At 54.8% G+C, this 21531-nt stretch overlaps 3 protein-coding genes across 7 annotated transcripts; 2 read left to right on the top strand and 1 right to left on the bottom strand.

Annotated features, from left to right (window-relative positions):
• The first annotated feature begins 432 nt into the window (after positions 1-432).
• On the top strand, positions 433-16613 carry SEMA4B (semaphorin 4B). Of its 5 annotated transcripts, none has more exons than XM_039362020.1 (14): positions 433-566; positions 7354-7517; positions 7934-7996; positions 8196-8294; positions 9162-9273; positions 9456-9572; positions 11506-11654; positions 12046-12224; positions 12384-12534; positions 12962-13172; positions 13532-13647; positions 14032-14198; positions 14429-14508; positions 14687-16613. In XM_039362020.1, the coding sequence occupies exons 2-14, from the start codon at positions 7371-7373 to the stop codon at positions 15454-15456; spliced, it is 2361 nt and encodes a 786-aa protein (XP_039217954.1). In that variant the 5' UTR covers positions 433-566; positions 7354-7370; the 3' UTR covers positions 15457-16613. The 5 variants fall into 5 exon arrangements, with proteins under 5 accessions (XP_039217954.1, XP_039217952.1, XP_039217953.1 ...); XM_039362018.1 differs by lacking the exon at positions 433-566 and adding an exon at positions 737-944; XM_039362019.1 differs by lacking the exon at positions 433-566 and adding an exon at positions 829-944 and having other exon boundaries at positions 7236-7517.
• Position 16614: 1 nt separating this feature from the next.
• On the bottom strand, positions 16615-18910 carry CIB1 (calcium and integrin binding 1). Its single transcript, XM_039362089.1, has 7 exons — positions 18756-18910; positions 18607-18641; positions 18348-18450; positions 18068-18221; positions 17416-17534; positions 17242-17330; positions 16615-17136 (listed from the first exon to the last, which is right to left on the bottom strand). Exons 1-7 carry the CDS (start codon positions 18804-18806, stop codon positions 17115-17117), a joined length of 573 nt encoding a protein of 190 aa, XP_039218023.1. The 5' UTR covers positions 18807-18910; the 3' UTR covers positions 16615-17114.
• A 35-nt stretch (positions 18911-18945) lies between these two features.
• GDPGP1 (GDP-D-glucose phosphorylase 1) lies at positions 18946-20220 on the top strand. Its single transcript, XM_039362084.1, has one exon. The coding sequence runs from the start codon at positions 19077-19079 to the stop codon at positions 20181-20183; it is 1107 nt and encodes a 368-aa protein (XP_039218018.1). The 5' UTR covers positions 18946-19076; the 3' UTR covers positions 20184-20220.
• The last annotated feature ends 1311 nt before the right edge of the window (positions 20221-21531 follow it).

A 21531-nucleotide genomic window follows, 5' to 3' on the forward strand; every position in this document is an offset into this window, starting at 1 on the left:
AGGGCCTGGCGTGTCCAGCAGCAGCTCAACCGCCCCTGCCTGGCTCATGCCAGGATTCCAACTCCCTTTTCAGCTGGAAGGAATCCGGAGAGCAGCTCCAGGTAGGGGGGCAGGTGCAGCAAAATTCCCAGGAGCCTGGACTCTGCCTGGGCAGCGGCAACTCTTGCTGACCCTTCCTGGTCTTTGCCTGGCACCAGAGAGCATTGGATCCTCCGGGGGGGGGGAAGGCTCCTCCCTGGCCAAGATGGGCCAGAAGTGGAAGTCGCCTCCCTTGCCTAGGCTAAGGGAAGGGGCTCGCAGCGATCGCCGCCCCGTCCCCTAGCGTGGTTGCCGACAGCGCCTCCAGTGGCGTGTTTAGGTAGCGTATCTGCCAAAGGACACAATCGGGCAAGGCTGAAAAGATACGAGGCCGCTCTGGGGGAAAAACGAAATCACGGCTGATCGGAAAAGGAACGCCGAAGCAATAAGGAAGGGCCAAACTCTGCCCGTCCCGAGGAAGCGGGCGCCACCAGGGCTCCGCAGCAGCCTCTCTTTCGCCTCCCGCGGGTTCTGCGCGCGGTTCACGGGTGAGCGACTAGTGGATCTCGAGGGGACGTCTCTGCCGGCCCGGACCGCGGCTGCCAGGGCTGAGCGCCCTCGGAGTCGGGCAGGTGCCGCCCGCCGCGGCCCGGCCCTCCCCGCAGGCCCGCCCGGGCGCGGCTCCTGCTCAGGTACGGGCCTGCCCGCCACGCCCCGAAGGCGGAGGCGCCGCCACGCCCGCCCAGGCCAGCTGGGACGGCGCGAGCTGGGTTGGGCGACGCCGCTGCCCCTCGCGCCCCGCACTCGCCGCTTGCCGGGCCCTCGCGCCATGGGGCCGCCGCCGCCGCTGCTGCTGTTGCTGCTGGGGCCGCTGCTGCCCTCGGCCGCCCCCGGGGAGGCGGTGCCGCGCCTGAGCTTCGGCCACGGTAGGCGAGCCGCGTCCGGGCGGGCGGGGCGGAGTCGCGGCCTCAACCGAGCCGGGGCGCAAAGGCAGGAGGGGCGGCTGTGGCGGGGGAGGGTCGTGCGGACTCGGCACCCCTTGCGCGTTTGCAAGCCGGGCGCCGGCAACGGCGGGTTGGGCCCACCGGAGGTGAGGCTCGCAGCGGCGGCCCGGTCTTTTCCGCTTCTCAGGGCCTTCGGACCCCCCCGGTTGGGCCCGGCCGTCTGCCCTTTGGGATGCGCAAGAGTAGCAATGGGGCAAAAGGCCCGAGTGGAACCTGCTGGCCCCAGTTTCCATTCGGTGCACCCACACACGTGTTAAGAAGCCTGAATTGGCCCAAGCCGCCCCCCCCAGTGTGGATTTCGACCCTCCTTCCGGTTCCCCGACCGAACCGTCCCCAGCGCCCTTTTCCGCGACGTTGGACACGCGTTCGCAGCCTGAGAAACCGCGATTCGGGGGCTTCGTGCGCGACACGCGACTCCCTCCTGAGCTGGAAGGGCCAAGCTGAAGAACTGCTTTGTCTCGCTTTCAAAGGAAGGGGGAGCAAGAATCCTAGGGGATGGGATATTTGAGCATGTGCAGAGTGTCTTTTTAAAAGGCAGCCTAAATTGAGTGGGTATGTAACTACAAGAACAAGGCAAAAGAGGGTGTGTGGGTTTGTTTGTTTTTTTGAGAAAAATAGCTAAAAATACAGTGCTGTAGACAACGTTTATCCCATGAAAAAAAGAGTGTATAAAGTTGCCAGGTTGTTTTTTTTTTCTCCATTGGCACGAAATACTTTTCAACAAATCAGTGGATGTTGTTTTTATTCCAGAGGAACTCCATCAGAGGAACTCCATATTTCAGGCAGTAAATGTGTTCCAGAAAGCCAAAAGTTAGAATAGGACTTAATTCCACAGAAGCTGGGGGGGGGGGGGCTGAACCCCGAAGGAGAAGTCTAATTTTTTTCAGTTTTCCCAGAATGCTCAGTGGCAAGGACAAGTCACATTTCACTACTCCGCAAAGAAAGAGCAGCTTATAGTTGCTTTTGTCTCGTCCAGATCCTCATTTCTTGTGCCCAGGACCAAGAAGAACAAGCTATGAAGTGTTTACTTTAATGCGCTCCCTGAGTCATCACGCACCAAAGTGCAACCCACAAAACCAGACTTGAAACAAAATGTTCTCCTGGGGGGGGGGTTTTCTGACCTGCCGGTGTTTGGGATGGGACACTCTTGGATCCTGGCCCCCCATGACTTGAGGTGTGGAGGGGCAGCTGCCTGTTTTCGAACTGAGGCTGGTGTTGAAGCTTGTTCCCCTCCAGGATGTGAGAGAGGGCAGAGCCAGTGGGAGTAAAAGTGGCTGGCTTGTGTTTTGGGGATTGCAGCTTCAAGTGAGTGCTTGCCTATGTCACACCGCAGACAATTTGCATGATCCAAGGAGAGTTCAAACACAATATTTATCAGGGAAAACCATTTGCTGCTTCTCTTCGAAAGAGTCACTTTATCAAAGAATGAAATAAGATTGGTTTGGCACAATCTGTTTTTAACAAACACGTGCTGGCTACTAGTTATAACTTTGCTTCTAGTTGTTCGCAGATGTATTTTTTGATTATCTTTTCTAAGATCTTCCCGGGTATTGATATTAGACTGATTGGTCTTTAGTTTTCTGAGTCCATTCCCCCTCCCCCTTTCTTGAAGATGAGAACCACATCAGCCCTTTTCCAATCCTCAGGTACTTCCCCTGGTGCTCGAGGATTTTTGAAAGATGTTGTGCAATAGTTCTGAGATAACATCTGCCAGCTCCTTCAGAACTCTGGGATGTAGCCTGTCGGGTCCCCGTGATTTATATTCGGCAAGGTCGGATAGGTGTTCTCTTACCATTTTCTTGCTTATTTTAATTTTTGTTTCTAGTTTGTCTTTTGCAGTACAGTAGGTTTTTTTTGGTATGTTGAGCTATACTTTCTTGTTGGGTGAAGACTGATGCAAATCATGAAGTAAGCAGCTCTGCTTTCTCCCCACTGTCTGCTATTTCCTTGCCATCTCCTCTCTTTAGTGGACGTACAGTTTCCTTGACTTTTATTAATATGTTGAAAGAAACTTTCCCAAGGGGGTGCCTGGCTGGCTTAACCCCTCCTCAAGGCTGCTGCTGATTGGCTCCCTCTCCTTGGCCAAGTTGCTCATGCTGTGTGTGCGGGAGGGCAAAATGTGTGGGTCAGAGGGAGACCTCTTTATTAATCCTATTCTTCCTTGTTTTCTAATGTTCTACTCTTGTCATTATTTGCCTATTTACATAGCTTTTATTTTCTGTCCTGTATTTATTTTTATTCTCTACTGGGGTCTTCCCTCCCTTCCTATTGGGACCTCAAACTGAATTGTTGCCTTCACTTCTGTTACACGCCTCTATTGTCTGGTCTCCTCCACTCAGCCAGCCGCTCAGCTTTGGAGATCAGAGCTCTCTAACTCGAAGTGCCTCTGCTGCTGCTGATGATGATTCTGCTGCTGCCTTTCTCTCCTCCACAGATTTTGCCACCCCCAATTTCTCACAACCACTGGTTTCCTTTGTTGTTGCTCCTGGCCCTTTGTCCTCGCCAGATGGGCTGCCAGGCTGGTAGGAGGTGGGGGGGTTGCTGATCTCTCTGGGGAGAAAGGCTGATCAAGTCCTCCACCTGAGGCATGTCTCCACTGGGGAGGGCTGTGGGGCTGGAAGGATGCAGGGAGAGGGCTGTGGTAGTCAACCTGCCTCTAGGTGCTGGGCCCTGGGTCGGGCTGCCTGGCTGCCCCCTCAAGCCAGGCTGCCTAGATTGGAGTATGGGTCTAGGCCAGGGGTAGGCAACCTTGGCTCTTTTATGATTCGTGGACTTGTTCCCTTTTATTAAATTGTAGCCCTCAATCATGGCACGGCATTTCGGGGGTGCTGAAATACAGCAGTTGCCCTTCTAGGTGTGGTCAGAGCAATTTAGACTAGAGAGGAACTTGATCTTGATCTTAATGTGTACTTCCATTGAAGCAGTTTGGGATTGTGTGGTTTGTAGACTGAATCACGTTGCGTCATATTGTTGACTCATCTCCAATTTGTGATCCATTGAGATACTTAGATGCTTTTTGTAGGTCCTGCTATCCATTGTGGTCCCTTCATGACTCTGGAGTCATGGAATCGTAGATTTCTCATAAAGTCCCCCATGTTGTATTTTTTTTCCAACTGAGCATCCCAGATTCCTTCAGTCTGTTCTCACAGGCCGTGTCCTCAAGATCCTGTCCCATCTCCATTGCCCTCTGCTGAAATCAAATACATCTATTACGGCCCATGGCCAGCCAGACTCTGCTGAAAGCAGGGCTGAGGATCCCTGTGGAACGAAGAACCAGCAAGTACAGGTAGCCCTCAACTTACAACCATTCGTTCAAGGACCGTTTGAGATTACAACAGCACTGGAAAAAGTGATTTGTGATCATTTTTCACACTTACGACCGTGGCACCATCTCCAGGGTCACCTGGTCAGAATTCGGATGCTTGGCAACTGGTTCATATTTGTGCAGAGCCCTGGGGTCATGTGGTCCCCTTTTGCGACTTTCTGACAAGCAAAGGCAATGGGGAGGCCAACTATGTTACTAACCTTAATAACAGATCACTTAGTAACTGTGGAAGATCAAACAATCGTTCAAGCGGCTCCCATAGGAAGCTGGGAAAGAGATCCATTTCTGTGCTGGGGGAATCTGGCTGGCAGCAGGGCATTCCTGGGATGGGGCTGTGCCACTTGCCTGGTTTTTGCCGCCCATGCTGGGAGAGCTTCCGGCCTTGGCGTGCCAGCCCTCCCTGAAGCAGAGCAAGTTGGAGCCCGTCCAAGCCTGTCACCAAGCACAGACTTGCTTCAGACAGTCCCAACTGGTTCCACCACTGAGCAGGATTGGCGCAGAGCAGGTCCGCCAAGGTCAGTGGGCAGGCTTCCCCTTCCAGGTGGGGCAGTGCCAAAGTCACGCTGGGTGGGGGCTTCAGCCAGGCTTCAGAGCCACCATGTTGCTGGAGGAGTCCACCCCTCCCCCCTGTTATTTGGAATGCCAGGGAGTGATACCCCACCACTCCTTGCCAGGTGGCCATGAGGCTCCACCTGGAGCAGAGGCACCATCCAGCTCTGAAGAGCATTAGAGTCCCAGCTGCCAGCCCAGCCCAGCCCCAAAGCTGCTGCTGCTCGGCTCTGCTTGGCAGCTGGGCTGGCACAGTTGCTCCGAGGCCAAGAGTGCCCGGGGCTTGAAGCGCTGGTCCAGGCATCCCTTTTGCTGAATTAAGTGATGAGGCAGGCCATCCCAGAGGAGGAGAGGGGCAGCAGGCCATGTAAGCCCTGCCCGAAGCCCACATATTCTGCCCCGCAGGGTCCTGCAATGGGGTGAGCAAGTGTTGGGGCAAGGGCTGCATTTGGCTCAGCATGAGGAAATGCAAATAATATCTCTTAAAGTAAAAACTGCAATTCTGGTCAGTTCATCTGAATCCTTTTTACATTAGTTCAACTGCTCACAGAATTTGAGGTCATCTGTCTAGACCAGGGGTAGGCAACCTTGGCTCTTTTATGACTCATGGACTTCAACTCCCAGAATTCCTGAGCTCAGGAATTCTGGAAGTCCACGAGTCATAAAAGAGCCAAGGTTGCCTACCCCTGGTCTAGACCCTTTCTTTTTGTCTAATAATTCCAAAATATCCCATTGTTTCCAGCTGGGGTAGTTTTCATTGGTAGCTGCTTGCTATAGAACTAAAGGTGCAGGACCCCAGGCTTGGGAGTCCAAAGGATGCTGGACTTTGCCTGGTGAGCCAGGACCGTCTTTTTCGCCTGTTGTTCCTGGGACACAAGTGCGGGGGTGGGGGGGGTGGGAAGAAAAGAGACCCTGTACTTGACCAAATGATTAGGAGCTGTACTAAGAAGCAGCTGTCCAAAAGCAGTGCAGTCCCTCTCCTGAGCAGTATTAGGACAGGAGAGGCTCCTGTAGCACTTCTGTGCACGTCCCTGAAAGCGGAGGACAGCAGCAGAGACGATATAGGACGAGGGTGGGCTCCGATATAGGACGAGGGTGGTCTGGAGGAGCCGGATGGAAGGGAGGAGGAGGGTTGTGTCCAGGGAGACAAGCAGAAGGGAAGAAGGTCAGGAGCCACCATCCGTGGTCACAGTAAAAAGCCCCAGAAATATTGGGTGCAGGTTGCAGCTGCCTGGATCTCATGTAACGGGAGGAAAAAGGCCCAAGGAGAGCCCTCCGTTGCAGGGAAGAGTTTATCTGCTGAAGTTGCAGGTTCTCCATCTGCAGAAGTCTAACCCTTTGCAGAGGGTTGGACTAGATGATCCTTGTGGTCCCTTCCAACATTATAATTTACAGAGGAAAATGGCTTCAGGAGGGAAGACAGAAAGCTCTGAGAGAGCTTTGGGTTTCTGACCAGCTTTTCTAATCCATCATTCAGGCAGATTTTTGGAAGGCGCTTTGCTTGATTTAAGCTATTGATTTTCTGTTTCACTGACAGAATAATCTCTCCCTGGATTACTGCCCGGATCGCCCCTGCATTGTAGTGCGTGCGAAGCGATTCCATAAGGCTACTGGTCCCTGGGAGATCAGTAGTCCTATCGCCAGAAACACACAATGAACAATAAAAATTAAATCTAAATAAATAGTAAAACTTGGATGGCCAAACCTGGGGCTGGTTTCTCCACCACATATCACGGCGGGAGGTAGGGGGGATGGGAGAAAGTCTGGCAGGAAATTAAAAATTACATTAATGCACACCCTTCACCGTGTAGCATCTGTGTTGCTAACGTTGCTCTCTTCTTGTACTGAAAGTGGTCTCTTTCCTGTGCTATGGCTGCCAACAGACCGGCTTGCGCTGCCTGCCTGGCTTGGGCCTAGCAAAGCTTTCCCAAAATGCTTTTGGGGAAGGCAGAGAAATCCTGGATCCATTGGCGGCCCCCTTGCAGGTGGGTCGTGGGCAGCAGCTTTGCCTGCTAACAGGGAGAGAGTCCGGGCTCAGTCAAGAGGCCACAGGCGTAGCCAGTTGTGCCCCAAGCGTGCTCGGAGGCAAGCCAGGATATCTGGTGCAGAGACCATGTGACCAGCCCACCCTTGTTGCTGCTAGCCCACCGGTCGGGCGGCATCAAGGGAAGATGTTTCTAATTGGGGGGTTGGACTTAGGAAATAATAAAAGGGAGCGATCCTGAGGTAGTTAGCTTGCTCACCTCTGAATGTGATGCTGGATTTGCGCAGCAGCTTCTTGAATGCCAAACGGGTAAATCAGAATGGAAACCCCTCTACCCGCTGTTTGTTGGAAACAGGCACGTGGGTCCTGCAGCCTCTGCCACTGTTGGAAGGCTAGATGCCCAAGAGGTTCCCTGGGGCACGACATCTATTCACGGTCATTTCTCCTCCTGCTTCCCATTTCTGCACCCCAAGATTCTCCCCAGAGGCGGATGTGGAGAGACTTTCAGATGCCTGGAATCGCCAACTATACCACAATGATGCTGAGCCCAGATGGCCGGGTCTTGTACGTTGGTGCCCGCGAGATGCTTCTTGCTCTGAACACCAGCTCCTTCTCTCCTGGGCCCCAGCACCAGCAGGTCAGTTCAGATGCCCTAGTCTCTTGGCTCTCCTTCCCTGCTTCAGAGGGGGGCGTTCCTAACTACCGTAGCAGTATCTAAGGCAGTCAGCCAGGCTTTGGTCCTCATGCTGGAAGGAGCAGCCGTGCCTCATTGGTCGAGGTGAGAACGCTCTTCCCTCCAGCCTCCAGCTGGGTGACTTCCCTTGTCTACCATCTCATCACACAGCCACCCTATTTGAAAAGCTGAGGGTGGCAGGGGGGATCTGATTGTGGTTTCACCTCCAGCAGTTGCCTGTATAAGTAAGAAAAGATGGGGTTTGTGGCTGGCCGCGGGGCTGCTTCCTTCTTAGTGTCTGGACCTGGAACGGAGCATGACAATTTGCCCATGACTGGCGTTGCCGGGTGAGTGACGGCAGCCTGCTTTCCTTCCTGTAGCTGACCTGGCACGCCGAGGAGGAAAAGAAACAGCAGTGCATCTTCAAGGGCAAGGACCCTCAGGTGGGTAATGCCAGTCTGGGGGGGGGGTAAACTCTGGCAAGAAGGGCAATGCTCAATTCTGCTGGGAGTCTGGGACCCATCGGGGCGTTGCCTCTTCCCCCCCTCCCGGGGCAGCCAGAGCAGCCCAAACTCAGTAGGAGCTTCCTGTGGCCAGCTGGTCCTGAGCGCCACCTTCTCCTCTTCCTCCCTCCCTGTGCAGAGAGACTGCCACAACTACATCAAGGTCCTGCTGCAGCTGAACGAGACCCACCTGTACACCTGTGGGACCAGTGCCTTCAGCCCCACCTGCACCTACATTGTGAGGACCATCCCAGACCCCCCTCTTCCCCCCCGCCGCCCACATTTTTCTCCTTTAGCTCAGCAAGGCATATCTTGAGGCCATCCCTGGTTGCAGATGGTTGAATGTTTTGTGGAGCAGAATAATAAGACTAACTTTATTTAAATCAGAGCCAGGTTCCTAGTTATTTTTGTCTTGCCTATCCTGCACTAACAAACTCCGAGTCCTGAAATGTTGCAGGCCTTTAATCTAGCTTAAAAATTAATGACCTTCCCAATAAGGCATGTTTTAGCCCCAGGCTAAAGTGAGTCGCTGGTGAGGGTTTTCACAGCTGCCTTGGACAGCTGTTGGGAACCACCCAGCCTGGCAGGGAGTGGGGATCAAGTACAGAGCTAGACTGGAGTCACTGCGCTCAACTGCGAAAGGACCCAAACTGGCCCTCCCTGAATTCCTTGGAGCCTTATCTAGTTGTTCCCTAGAGAAGGCTGCCAGACTGGGGAGATTCCTGCATTATAGGCAGAACATCTGTGGGTCTGGTTGTCTCTGCCTGACAGCAGCCTGGTGCAGGATCAAGCCCTCTTCCTCCCAACTGGTGGGAAGATCCAGCCTGAAGCCATATTCTGGACAGCCCCCTTTGCCCGCTATGGGGGTGGATGGGAACAACGTCTGGCTTTGCCTGGCTATGCAACCTCCTCGTGTGAGCTCCCTGTTAGAATTTGCATCCAGGCTCTTTCCCAGGAGAGAAACTGCATGGAAGATCATTCGCAGCACTGAGCCTTGCAGGAGAGGGGACAGATTGAAAGTGGGGCTGTGTAGAGTCGACCAGCTCAGATTGTGTGTCTGCCCTTTCTTGTTGGGGATCACCAATCATTGCCCTCCCCCTTGCAGAGCCTGCCAGCCTTCCAGCTGCAGCGAGACCCTTCCGGGCAGCTCTTGCTGGAGGACGGGAAGGGACGCTGCCCCTTTGACCCGGAGTACAGATCTACAGCCATCACAGTTGGTAAGGAGCTTTGGGAGTTTCAAAGAGACTACCCTGGGCGCCTTTGAGGGGGAGGGGCTGCTGCCTGCAAGGAAGGATGATCTTCCCTGGGCTCATTGGACAATATGGGGGTGGTCTTCTCTCTATTCTCTTGGTGAGGAGGTCCGGGTGGTCATGGCCCTATAACGGCTGCTTTCTCTCAGATGGTGAACTGTATACGGGCACCGTCAGCAAGTTTCAAGGCAACGAGCCCACCATCTTTCGTAGCCTTGGCAGCCGCCCGCCCATCAAGACAGAAAGCTCCCTCAACTGGATGCAAGGTGGGTGATGAATGGATAAAAGGAGGGGGAGGGCGATGATGGGGCCATGCAGGGGGGGGCGTCACAGTTGTACAGCACTTAGATAACAGCCCTGCCACTCACGTTCGGACAAGTTCAGAGCAGGGCAGAGAGCTCTTTTGATGGCCTCGGAGGTCCTTGCCTTTTGGTAACTTTCGCTGATTGTGTTTGCGCTCTGATGTTGGATGTTGACGTCTCTACTCGTTGGCTACTTGGATGAGTCACTACCAGGGCATCCTATGAAGGTGTACTAGGTGGAGTCCCAGAGCTCTCAACCCTTGCCATAAAACCAACATGGGCAGGACCATGAAGGCTCTAAGTGGAATTTTCCCCCAATGGGATTTTCCCATGTATTTTACCAAGAAACATAGATAGAGCAGGGTGCAAAAGTCAGTGCCCTCCTAACCATACCCAAGCACTCCAAGTTTGTTGGCAATGTCCATTTTGCTCTATGAGTTCATGGTGACGTAACCCTAACCCTAAGTGGAATTTTCCTCCAATGGGATTTTCCCATGTATTTTACCAGGAAACATACATAGGGCAGCCTAGAAGTGCCCTCCTAACTATACCCAAGCACTCCAAGTTTGTTGGCAATGTCCATTTTGCTCTAGGAGTTCATGTTGACCTAACCCTAACCCTAAGTGGAATTTTCCTCCTATGGGATTTTCCCATGTATTTTACCAGGAAACAGATAGGGCAGGCTAGAAAAGTCAGTGCCCTCCTAACCATACCCAAGCACTCCGAGTTTGTTGGTGATGTCCAATTTGCTCTATGAGTTCATGGTGACCTAACCCTAACCCTAAGTGTAATTTTCCTCCTATGGGATTTTCCCATGTATTTTACCAGGAAACATAGATAAGGCAGGGTGCAAAGGTCAGTGCCCTCCTAACCATACCCAAGCACTCCGAGTTTGTTGGCGATGTCCATTTTGCTCTATGAGTTCATGTTGACCTAACCCTAACCCTAAGTGGAATTTTCCTCCTATGGGATTTTCCCATGTATTTTACCAGGAAACATAGATAGGGCAGGCTAGAAAAGTCAGTGCCCTCCTAACCATACGCAAGCACTCCGAGTTTGTTGGTGACGTCCATTTTGCTCTAGGAGTTCATGGTGACGTAACCCTAGCCCTAAGTGGAATTTTCCTCCTATGGGATTTTCCCATGTATTTTACCAGGAAACATAGATAAGGCATCCTAGAAAGGTCAGTGCCCTCCTAACCATACCCAAGCACTCCGAGTTTGTTGGTGACGTCCATTTTGCTCTAGGAGTTCATGGTGACCCTAACCCTAACCCTAAGTGGAATTTTCCTCCTATGGGATTTTCCCATGTATTTTACCAGGAAACATAGATAGGGCAGGCTAGAAAAGTCAGTGCCTTCCTAACCATATAAAAGCACTCTTAATTTTCCCCTTGTGGCATCATTCTACTGAACACCTACTTCTGCCTAGTGTGTGTGTGTGTGTTTACCCATTTAGTATAGCTGTAATGTTATTATTTATCCATCTGATTATCTCTACTTCCCTCTCTTATTGGTATTATTATCATCATCATTCTGTTGTTTTGCATGTACACTAGAGACATTTCTGCACCAGAGACCAATTCCTTGTGCGTCTCATCCCACCTGGCCAAATAAATGCAGATGAGTTCTTTGTAGAGGGAAGTTCTTCCCCCTAATGAATGGGAGAGAGAAGTGGGGAAGGGGAAGGCGGAGGTTCTTCCTCTTTACCTTCTTCTGCCAAGGGTGGGTGGACCCAGAGACTGGCACCTGGGGCTGCTCTGAAGGACCCTCCCAGCAATGGCAACAGTCATAGCAGCTTTGTCTGTGTAGCTCCCCTCCCCCCTCCCTTTTTTTCTGGGGCCCTTAAAGGAAGTGGAGGAAAAGAAGGGCCCGGCCCGCTTTCTTTCTCTTGGGCAGAGCCGTTCTTTGTGGGCTCAGCCTTCCTGCGGGAGAGCAGCGCCCAGGAGGATGAAGATGGCAAGATCTACTTCTTCTTCAGTGAAACCGGCAAGGAATTTGACTTCTTTGAAGACACTGTTGTGTCCCGTGTTGCACGTGTGTGCAAGGTGAGGGGCATGTGAGGGAGGGGGGGACCTAAATCTGCTTATGCTGCTTTTTGCCCTCCGTCTCTGCAGTGGTGGGTCCTGGCAGCTGGCATTGCTTCCTCGTCCTCTCTGTCCTGCTCGTGGGTGCCAGAGCTTCCCATGGGCTCAACAGGCTCGGTTGAGGGAGAAAGATTTGCTGGGCTCACCTGGGCTGGGACCCGAGGCCGGAGGGGTAGAGGGCAGTGGCTGGGCACCAGTCAGAGGTGATCTCTGTGTCCAGGGAGGCACAGAAAGTGGCTCTGCTGCCACTCAGCCGGGGGAATGGCAAGCTTTAGCAAGCCTGCTTCCCTTCCTCCTGTTCCTGTTCTTCCTGGCTTCCTCTTCCTCCTCCTCCTCCCTCCTGCCCTCCCAGGGTGACCTGGGCGGAGAGCGTGTGCTCCAGCGACGATGGACAACCTTCCTGAAGGCTCAGCTGCTATGTTCCCACCCAGAGGACGGCTTCCCCTTCAACGTGCTTCAGGACATGTTTGTGTTGACGTCAGGCGATGGCTGGCCAGAGACGGTCTTCTATGGGGTCTTTACCTCTCAGTGGTGAGCCTTGGGGGGGCTGGCACCAAAGCACCCACAGAGGGTGGTGGTCTAGGAAAAGAGGCCCATCATGACTAAGGCCCAACGTGCAGGCGAATGGTGGAAGTGGTGTTCTCTGGGCACCTCAAGGCCCACGCTGCCTCTCCTGCCCCTCTCTGCCAGGGATAGGAAAGGCCCTGGGGCTGCAGCGGTGTGTGCCTTCCCCATCTCTGATGTGAAGGAAGCCTTTGATGGGCTCTACAAAGAGGTCAACCGGGAGACACAACAGTGGTACACAGACGTCCATCCTGTGCCAGAACCCCGCCCCGGAACAGTAAGTGGTGAATGCTAGTCTTCGCCTGCATGTATTGGCAGAATAATTCTCTGAGCATCTACACATCTTAACAGCATATTTTAAAAACAAGAGTTGAACTGCAAATTTTGTAAATTCCTGTGCTGCTCCTACCTTTTGTTTTGGGTTAAACCTCCAAACTTAACAGTCCCCAAATTCCAGTTTGTTTGTTTGTTGAGAAAAAGAAAGCAAGCTTCCTTTCCAAAAAAGTCCCTGTTGGGACACTTGGTTAAAACAGTTGAATGGTAGGAGCCCCGCAGAGCCTCAAGCCAAAGAAGAACGCCAAAGCCTTTTGGTTTTCTTCCCAGAGCAGTCCAGAGGGGGAGGGGGCCCCGGGGTGGGCAAGGGCTCTGCCCAAGACCCCCCAGGCCTCCACCAGGGCTCACTGGTAAACTCCTGCTCTTCCCAGTGCATCAACCACAAGACCCGGCAGATGAAAATCACCTCTTCACTCCAGATGCCGGACCGGGTCCTGAACTACCTCAAGGACCACTTCCTAATGAACAGGGCGGTGCGGAGCCAGGCCCTCCTCGTGCAGTCCCGGTCCCGCTACCAGCAGCTCAGTGTGCAGCGTGTGCAGAGTCTGTGGCAAACCTACGATGTCTTGTTTCTGGGCACAGGTGAGCAGGACTGGCAGATTCACTTATTCTGTTGCCGCGGCTGCCTTGGTGGCATTGCCACGACTTCAGACTGATCCACGTCAGTGTAGAAATGGCTTTGTGTGAGAATGTGTGAGTTGGCGGTTATGGAATTTGAAGAAACGGGGGGGTGGGGGGGTCAATGCCAAGCCAAGGAAAGAGGGCAGAGGAGGTGATGCTAGACCCAAACCTGAACCTGGGTCGTTCTCATCTTCTTGGAGCTCAGATGGTGGACTGGGCCTGCCAGAAATGAAAAAGACCTCCTCGCAGGGAGGGAGAGAGGAAAGGGGGGCCCGGGGACGCCCCATGGGCTGTCACTGGGCACCTCTTGTGTCTCGTAGATGATGGCCGCCTGCATAAGGCAGTGATCACGGGACGAGGAGTGAGGATCATTGAGGAAATCCAGCTCTTCCCTGCGAAGCAACCTGTCCTGGAGCTGCTGCTGGACTCTACCCAGGCAAGAGCAGAAGTCAAGGGGAGACCTGGGGGGGGGGACCCCCCCGGTCCCAGTTCTTTGCATGAGAGAAGCTGGCCCGGCATCCGGGCGAGGCGTTTGGTGGGCTTCTGAATCAGCGCCACCCAGACAGCTGCTGTCGCCGCCTCCTTGCTCTCTTCTGCTTGGGGAGGATGCATTTCCGGGTCCCTGCTTAGTTGGCAAGAGGCGGATGCCGCTGGGTACAGGACAGAAGGGGGAGGCTCTTCTAATCACAGTAGAGGTGTGTGTCCTGATGCCAAGGCAATGCCCCTGCCCTTGGGAGGTGGCAGAGGAACTGTGGCACAGCCTCTTGGTTAAAAATGCCCCCTGGTGCTCCTGCTGGAGCGTCTCCTGTTCTCCCCACAGGGCCTGGTTTATGCTGCCTCGTATGATGCTCTGGCACAGGTGCCCGTTGCCAACTGCAGCCTGTACCGGAGCTGTGGAGAGTGTGTCCTGGCCGGAGACCCTTACTGTGCCTGGAGTGGAGGGGCCTGTCAGCTGCTCATCCCAGGCCTTTGGCCGCTCCAGCCAGTGTGAGTGCTTCTCAGATCTGGCCACAGGGGGCTTCCAACCCCCAGTTCCCATTTGGTGTAACAGAACCACCCCCCCCCTTTCTCCCAGTCCCCTGCTGCTCTTCTTCATGGCAGTTCAGGCACACGTAGTGTACTTACAGGGGCACGTGGTCCTCAGGGTACCAGAAGAGTCCTCGGGGTGCCCCATCTGCTCCTTCCTTTTCCCAGGTCTCACCTATTTCTCCCTCCAGGACCTGGGTCCAGGACATTGAAGGGGCTGAGACAAGCCAGCTTTGCCAGAGCAGCAGCGTGGAACTCAGCCGTTCAGCAGGTAACGGGTCAGACCTGCCGGGGTTGGGCTTTGAAAGCTGGGGGAAGGAGGGGAGCAGAACGGGGCCTCCCCTCCTGGCTCCAAAGCCAAGGAGCATCTTGCAGGGATTGTTAGCTGTTGAGAAGGCTGGATCTGTGAAGGCCACAGCCAGATCTGATGGTCTCTCTCTCCCTCCCAGAAGAGCAACCCGAATGTCAGCAGGTGGTGCTCCAGCCCAACGCTGTGACGCTGTTGCCCTGCCCAGTGCTGTCCAACCTGGCTTCCCGGCGCTGGGTGCACAACGGGGCTGCCCTCGGCTCCCTGGAGCTGCCCAAGGGAGAGCTGCTGCTGGTGGGGAGCCCAGCCGAGGGGGGTCGCTACGAATGCTGGTCTCAGGAAGGTAGCTTCCAGCAGTTGATGGCCAGCTACTGTGTGAATGTGGAGCCAGGACTCTGGGCCAAGCGGGTGCCTCCCCAAGACCCCCTGAAGACCCTCAGCACCTCCAGGAGCATCTCAGGAGAGAACATCTCATTGCTGTTAGAGAGCAGGACCTACAGGACCGAGTTCCTTGTGATGTGTGTGCTCTTCAGCATTGCCGTGATGCTGCTGATCCTTTTCACGCTGCACAAGCATCAGGTCAGCCTGAAGGCCTGCCTCAAGCAGGGCCGATGCAGATGGTCCCATCCCAGGACCTCGCCGGACAGAGAGGCCCTGCCCACGGAGAATATGCCTCCACTCAGTGGCCTGAACGTGTCTGGTCCTCTGGCAGACCACAAGGGCTACCAGGCTCTGTGCGAGAGTCTCATGGTGAGCACACCTGGGCACGAGTCCTTAACCTGCCCACGCGTGGCTTTTCTGGAGTCTGATCAGCGGCCACTTAATATATCCAAGACTTTTGTGGAGGTGTTGGGTCCTGTCCAGCGTCCTCGGGTTCGCCTTGGCTCTGAGATCCAGGACTCAGTTGTATGACCTTCCCCAAGAGGCGCCGTTCTGTGGGCTTGAAAGGAGCAGGGCGCAGTCTTCCGGTGTCATCGTACTCTGGCAGAGGAACAGGCAGAAGGGCAGCCCCACTCGGTTGGGGACCAGGGCCAGGCCCTCGGGGTTCCTGCATGGCAGTTGGCAGTAATGTCACATAGCCTTGAGGGCCAGCCTCATGTTCTAGGCTGCGCTTCAGCTCAAGCGGCCCAGTCCTTACAAATACTGCCAGGATGGGACGGAATGGGACAACTCGCCCATGGGTTTCTTCAGTGTCTGCGGGCACCTGGCTCCCGTTTCTTTGGCCTGTGTGGGAGGGGCTGTTGCTGGGAAGGTAACTTGTGTATCAAAGTTCCTCCTGGAAATCACCTGTGAAAGGAGATGCTCTGGTTGAGCATCCTGTCTTCCTGAAGAAAGATATGTTGATCTGACTTCTAATGAACTGTGCAGTAGGTAGAAAAATGGTGGACCGTTTAGTGTCAGAAAAACTCCTGTGTGATTTGTGTGTAAAACAGAGACCTGGTCCAGAGGAAGGGAGTGGTTAATAGGCGATATCCACTGATGAGCAGAAAGTATCGGGGAGCACCCTTCAGGGCTGGCTGAAGGTCTCTGCTCAGGGCCATACATACAACAGAATAATTGCCCCATTACTAAATGTCTGGGCTGGCCTAAAGAGGGGGGAAGCCATTTTCTTGCAGCAGATCTCTTCGCTGGTAACAATCCCCTTTCGCCTGTACCACCAACTGGTGCAGCTGCTTTGGGAAGAGGCCAAGTCCTCACCCACCCCAGGTGTTAAACCCTGGAAGGCCCAAGTCCTGCCCAAGAGGACCGCCAGGATTCCTGCAGGGAAAGTTCCTTGCATCGTCGGAAGCAAAGATCTTCGTGGGATGCTTTGGGCTCCCAAAGGAAAGTGGGCTTGGCAGCTGCTACAGCTATTTAACGACGACTGGGTGGGGCTCCCACAGTCCTTCTCCTTCCCACCTACATGAGAGCGTTGGTTGGAGTGAAGTGTGTCAAAGACTGGGAAGACGGCAAAATTGTTTTTCTGTTCTTCACTCCTTCAGAGGCTTAATTGAGCACCCTCTGCTGTGCTGGGAGCAATACAGATGAGCTTGTTCTTTGGAAGGTGAAATAAAGATGGAGGAACATGAGTGGGTTCCATTTGTTGAGTTTTATTTAGCAAAAGTGTAGAAATCAGACAAAATCATGGCAAGAAAAAAATCAAAGAGGCTGGCTTATGGGTGGTGCTCTTCCCCACCATTCAGAAAGCAAGAAAAATGGTCTGGTGATTCAGACCTTCCCATATGCCCAGCAGGGTTTAATTGGAAAAGTCTCCGTTGTTCCGTGACAGAAAGCAGCAGGAGTGACTTTAAAGCCCTGCCACAATTCGCTCTTTTTTTGATCTGCTACAGCAGCAACCCCAAGCCATCGTCCAGAACCACCCGGTGAGGCGGGAGCAAAGAATACCAGCCGCAGCTGCCAATGTCCTTGCCCAGCCCCTCCCTACAGAAACACCGGCCAATGGATATGACTGCAAGGCCATGATTTAAGTGGCTCTAAGGATAGACGGAGTCAAGGTTTGGGTTCATGTGTCCTGTGAGAAAAATGAGCCATTTCCAAGATGTCAAATCTTCTAACAAGTTGGGGAAGAATCAGAGGACAATCTTGAAGGAGCTGGAAGAAAAAGATAGGAGGACTTTGTTACCAAAGGCTAACCAGGTTCCTCCCCAAACACCAATGATTTGGCCAAAGCTCAACCCAAGAAAAGCAGAGAGTTACCTGGTGAAGTCTGGAGAGCGGGAAATTATATGCTGGAACTCAGAAAGGTTGATGGTCCCATCTTTGTCAATATCGGATTCCTCCAAGATCTGCCCAAATGGAGGGAGCGTTGTGGGTCAGAGTTGGCTGGGCCCCTTCTGGCCGGCCCGCCTGAGATGTACCCCCAGCACTCACATTCTGAATGAGCTGCTCCATCTCCGACGGGCTCAGCCTGCTGTCTTCTCCTTCTCCTGTCAGGGAGTTCACCAGATTCTCCAAATCCTTCTTGTCTAGAGTGCCATCATCATCGGAATCTAGGGAGATGGGTTTAGCGTCCCCAAAGCTAGAAGCTTTCTCAGCTCCGACGGGGGTTTTTAGGAGGAAAGTCTGAGCTCCAAGGACATTCAGGCGTGAGAGAACAGCCCTCCCCCTTGGCAGGTGAAAGTGGTTCTCCTCTGTTAACAGGTGTATATTGAAGGATCCAGAGAGAAACAGCTACTCCTCCCAGGTAATCCAGCAAGTGAGGAGAGGATGATGTTGTTAAACCAGATTAACTCTGGGCAGTTTTAAGATTCCTCGCCTTGTTAGAACAGGCTCCAGGGCAAGGCAAATGGGGCCAGGAATATCTGACCCGGTTCAAAGTAAGAGGCCCAGGAGAGACCAGATCCCACAACACCACCTGGAGAACTCTTCCCTCTCTAGTACCACCAGAACCAAACCCCAAGTCAGCGTTCCCACAACAGGCGATCAAACGCATCTAACCACCCCAAACGGAAACCTTCCAACGGGCCCTGCTTGTGGGGCGGAGCGGTTGTTCCTCGACCCGGCCGCGAGCACCGAGCCCTACCGAAAAGGCGGAAGGCGTAATGCGACTTGATTTCGGGGGTGGCCGAGTCGCTGAAGACGCTCAGCAGGTCCAAGAAGTCCTCAAAGGACAGGGCATCCTCGCCGTTCTCCGCCGTGGAGAAGACGCGGCAGATCCTGTTCCGGAAGGGGTTCGCCTGCAAGAAGAGCCGGCGGAGACTTCAGTGCCAGCCGAGGGCCCCACCCCGCCGCCCAGCCTGGGGGAGGCGGCCGGGCAGGCGAGGCACCGGCGCCCGCCCGAGGGAGGCTCCGGGGCGGCTCACCCGCAGCTCGGGCAGCGTCAGGAGGCGGCTCTTGGGCACGCGCGTCTGCAGAGCCTGGCCGCGCGTCTCCCGAGGCAGCAACTGGCAGAAGCGCTTGTGGGCGCTGCAAAGCAAGGCAAGGCAAGGCAAGGCGGCGGTCAGCGCGCGCTCCCGGGCCCGACGCGGAAATGGCGCCGGCGGCTGGCTCGGCTCCTGCGGCGCGCTTCCGGGAGCAACCCAGACCCGGCCCGGCCCGTCCCCACGCGCGATGCGTACTCACAGCAGAATCTCTTGCTTGCTCAGGAAGGTCAGCTCCTGCGGGAGAGAGCCGGTCAGGGGCCGCGCAGGCAGGAAGGCAGGCAGGGCCCCTCGCCGCCCGACCCCCAGCGCGGCTCCATCCCTTCCTCCCTCCCTCCTCCCGGGACGCACCTGGTACTCGCCCAGCAGGTCGCGGGGCAGGCGGCTGCCCGAGCCCCCCATCCGAGCCTCTGGCAAGCGCGGCCCCGACTCTCCCTGTTCTCCTCCTCGGCCCGCCCCTGGGCGGATCGGCTGCCAGACCGCCCCGCGGCGCCGGGAAGGAGAGCGCGCCAGCCAGCCAGCCGGCTTGGGGAGGCGGAGCGCCTGCGTGGTCGGAGGGCGCCCGGGAGCCGGTTCCGCTGCCACGCCAGTTTCGACCCGGCGCGGCCAAGGCGGGCACCGGGGGCTTCTCCTGCGGAAGTCTCGCCACGGGATCCGCCGCTCGCTTTCAGCATGACCGCGGAGGGGGTCGGGGCGGCCGGCCGGGACGGCGGGAGCCCCGCGGAGCTCTTTTGCTACGACCCGGAGGAGCTGGTGCTGCGCGGGGTGGAGTGGCCGAGAAGCGGCGCGGGGGCGCCCAGGAGCCCCGCCTGGTCGCGCTTCGACAGGGCGCTGCGGGAAGGCTGGGACGACCGGCGGGGGCTGTTCCGCTACCGTCTGGGCGAGCTGCAGACGCGGGTCCTTCCGGGCAGGTTGGGCCTCGTGGCCCAGCTCAACGTCCAGCGGGCGACCGAGAGAAGGCGGCCCCAGGAGGCCCGCAGCGTCCGGCAGAGATTCGATCCCCGGCAATTCAACTTCGGCCAGATCCGCCGGGAGGAGGTCCTCTTCTGCCTGTGCCGGGGCTGCCCCACCCTGACCAGCTCGCCCCGGGCCCTGGTGGCGATCAACGTCAGCCCGCTGGAGCAAGGACACGTGCTTCTCATCCCGGACCCTGCGCTGGCCCTGCCGCAGATCCTCACCCCGGAGGCCCTGCTTGTAGGGCTGGACGCTGTGCTGCTCAGCACCCACCCCGGCTTCCGCCTGGGCTTCAACAGCCTGGGGGCTTTCGCCTCTGTCAACCACCTGCACCTGCACTGCTTTTACCTGGACTGGGAGCTCTCGGTGGAATCCGCCCCTTGCGAAGCCCTCCTGCCCGAAGCGGGCCTCTACCTGCTGCGGGAGGCCCCGGCACCCGCCTTCCTCTTCTACTGCGACCATGGGCGGCAGCTGGAGCCGCTGGCTCATCGGATCTGCCGGGTCACCTGCCATCTGTCCCAGCGGGAGATTGCCCACAACTTGTTTGCCACGCGGGGGGCTACCCCTGAGGGCCCCCTGGGCTCCAGAGCAAGACCTGGGGTCCGGGTCATTCTTTGGGTGCGGAAAGCCTGCTTTGGTACCAAAGAAGAATTCGCCTTCAATGTGGCAGTTTGTGAATTGGCAGGACATCTGCCCACTAAAACTGTCCAGGAATACGAAGGCCTCACTGAGGCCTCAGTGCTTCACAGAATTCAGCAATATCTCCTCCCAGACAGCCAGTTAGCCCAGCTTCAGGATGAGCTTGTGGACCTCGTCAGAGAGTAGCCTCCATGCCTCCCTGACATGAGGGCTGGGACCAGGCGCCAGGGTCCCACCCCTGCCAGGATGCCGAGCTTCTCGCTGCCACATGGAGCCCCCTCCCCCAGCTCTGGGGTGGGGCTGCTCCAGAAGAAGCCAGCCTGATGGAAGTTGGGGGGGAGCACCTGGGCTCAAGGTGCTTAGTATGATGCTGGTTTCTGCTTTGCAAGTCCTTCTGGGGCACATAACTCCTTTTCTCAAATTTGATTTTGTATATAAAGTTCGGACTGAATTTACGATTTTGAGATAAGCCTAGTTTAAACCAGATGAACCCAGCCACTTATGAGCCATGGACTCTTCTTTACAGACTAACAAGATGTACAAACTACAGAGTAAGAATGAGGAGACAGAATTGCTGGACAATAAAGCACAAAGTTTAATAACTTGTAAGGAAAATAAAATACCTCTGAGAAAGAAACTCGTTTGTTTGTGGGGGGGTGTTTAAAGGGGCCTGCAGGCATTTGTGAAGATCTTCACTGCTGCTAGGAAGAAAATCACAGGCTGAATTTTTGATTACAGTTAGCTCAGTTAATCCTGTGGTATCTTAGAAGATCCCTACTGGTGACAGGCATCGCCACCCTCTTCAAGGGATTCTATCTTATTTCCTATTTCAACCCTAAATCACACCAGTCACATGTAGATTTAGTTTACTGCCACCTGTAAGAATCAGTCAGCTGAACAGAGGGGTCCCCCTTTTCTAAAGCTCACCCCACCCTCTGCCTTCACCATATCCTGGTAGCTCCAAGAGATGCTATATTGCTGAGAGTTGTCCAACACAGTTAGCTGCGCATGGGCCTGGGTCCCTAGGTTCATTCCACTGTGTGTGTGGGGGGGGGAGCCTTTGCTTTCAATGTACCTGAACCAGACTTTTGCAGTCAGCCATAATCCGGTTTTATTTATAACAGGATAGCACGTTGTGCTCAAACACAATTGCCTATTGCTAAGTCTGGTATTCTGTGACAGGATATATCAAACAGAAGATTTTAGCCACAAAATCTTTAATGTAAATCTAGCATCTTGTAATTGGGCTAGGAAAAACAATCTAAAATAAGGGCTGAAGTTGAAGTCAGCAAAAGAATTCATGGCATGAAAAAGAAAGGTTATCAAATTTCATTTCCACAAAGATATTCATCACGTCTCTCCCTTCTTTTCTGTCTTTAGAAATCAACCTTGTTCACTGCGCCTTTGCCTATTATTCTCTCCGGCTCCTCACCGTTTCAACCCGGCCTTCTGTTCTCTCGCTCTCTCTGACCTCGGGGGCTCAGAATCCGCCTCTTCCTTACAGCGTAGAATCCGTCCAGCCTTTACCGCAAAT

This window comes from Crotalus tigris, unplaced genomic scaffold, assembly GCF_016545835.1.
Source record: "Crotalus tigris isolate CLP2741 ecotype Arizona unplaced genomic scaffold, ASM1654583v1 scf7180000019364.2947544272:3078424, whole genome shotgun sequence".
NCBI classification, from domain to species: Eukaryota; Metazoa; Chordata; class Lepidosauria; order Squamata; family Viperidae; genus Crotalus; species Crotalus tigris.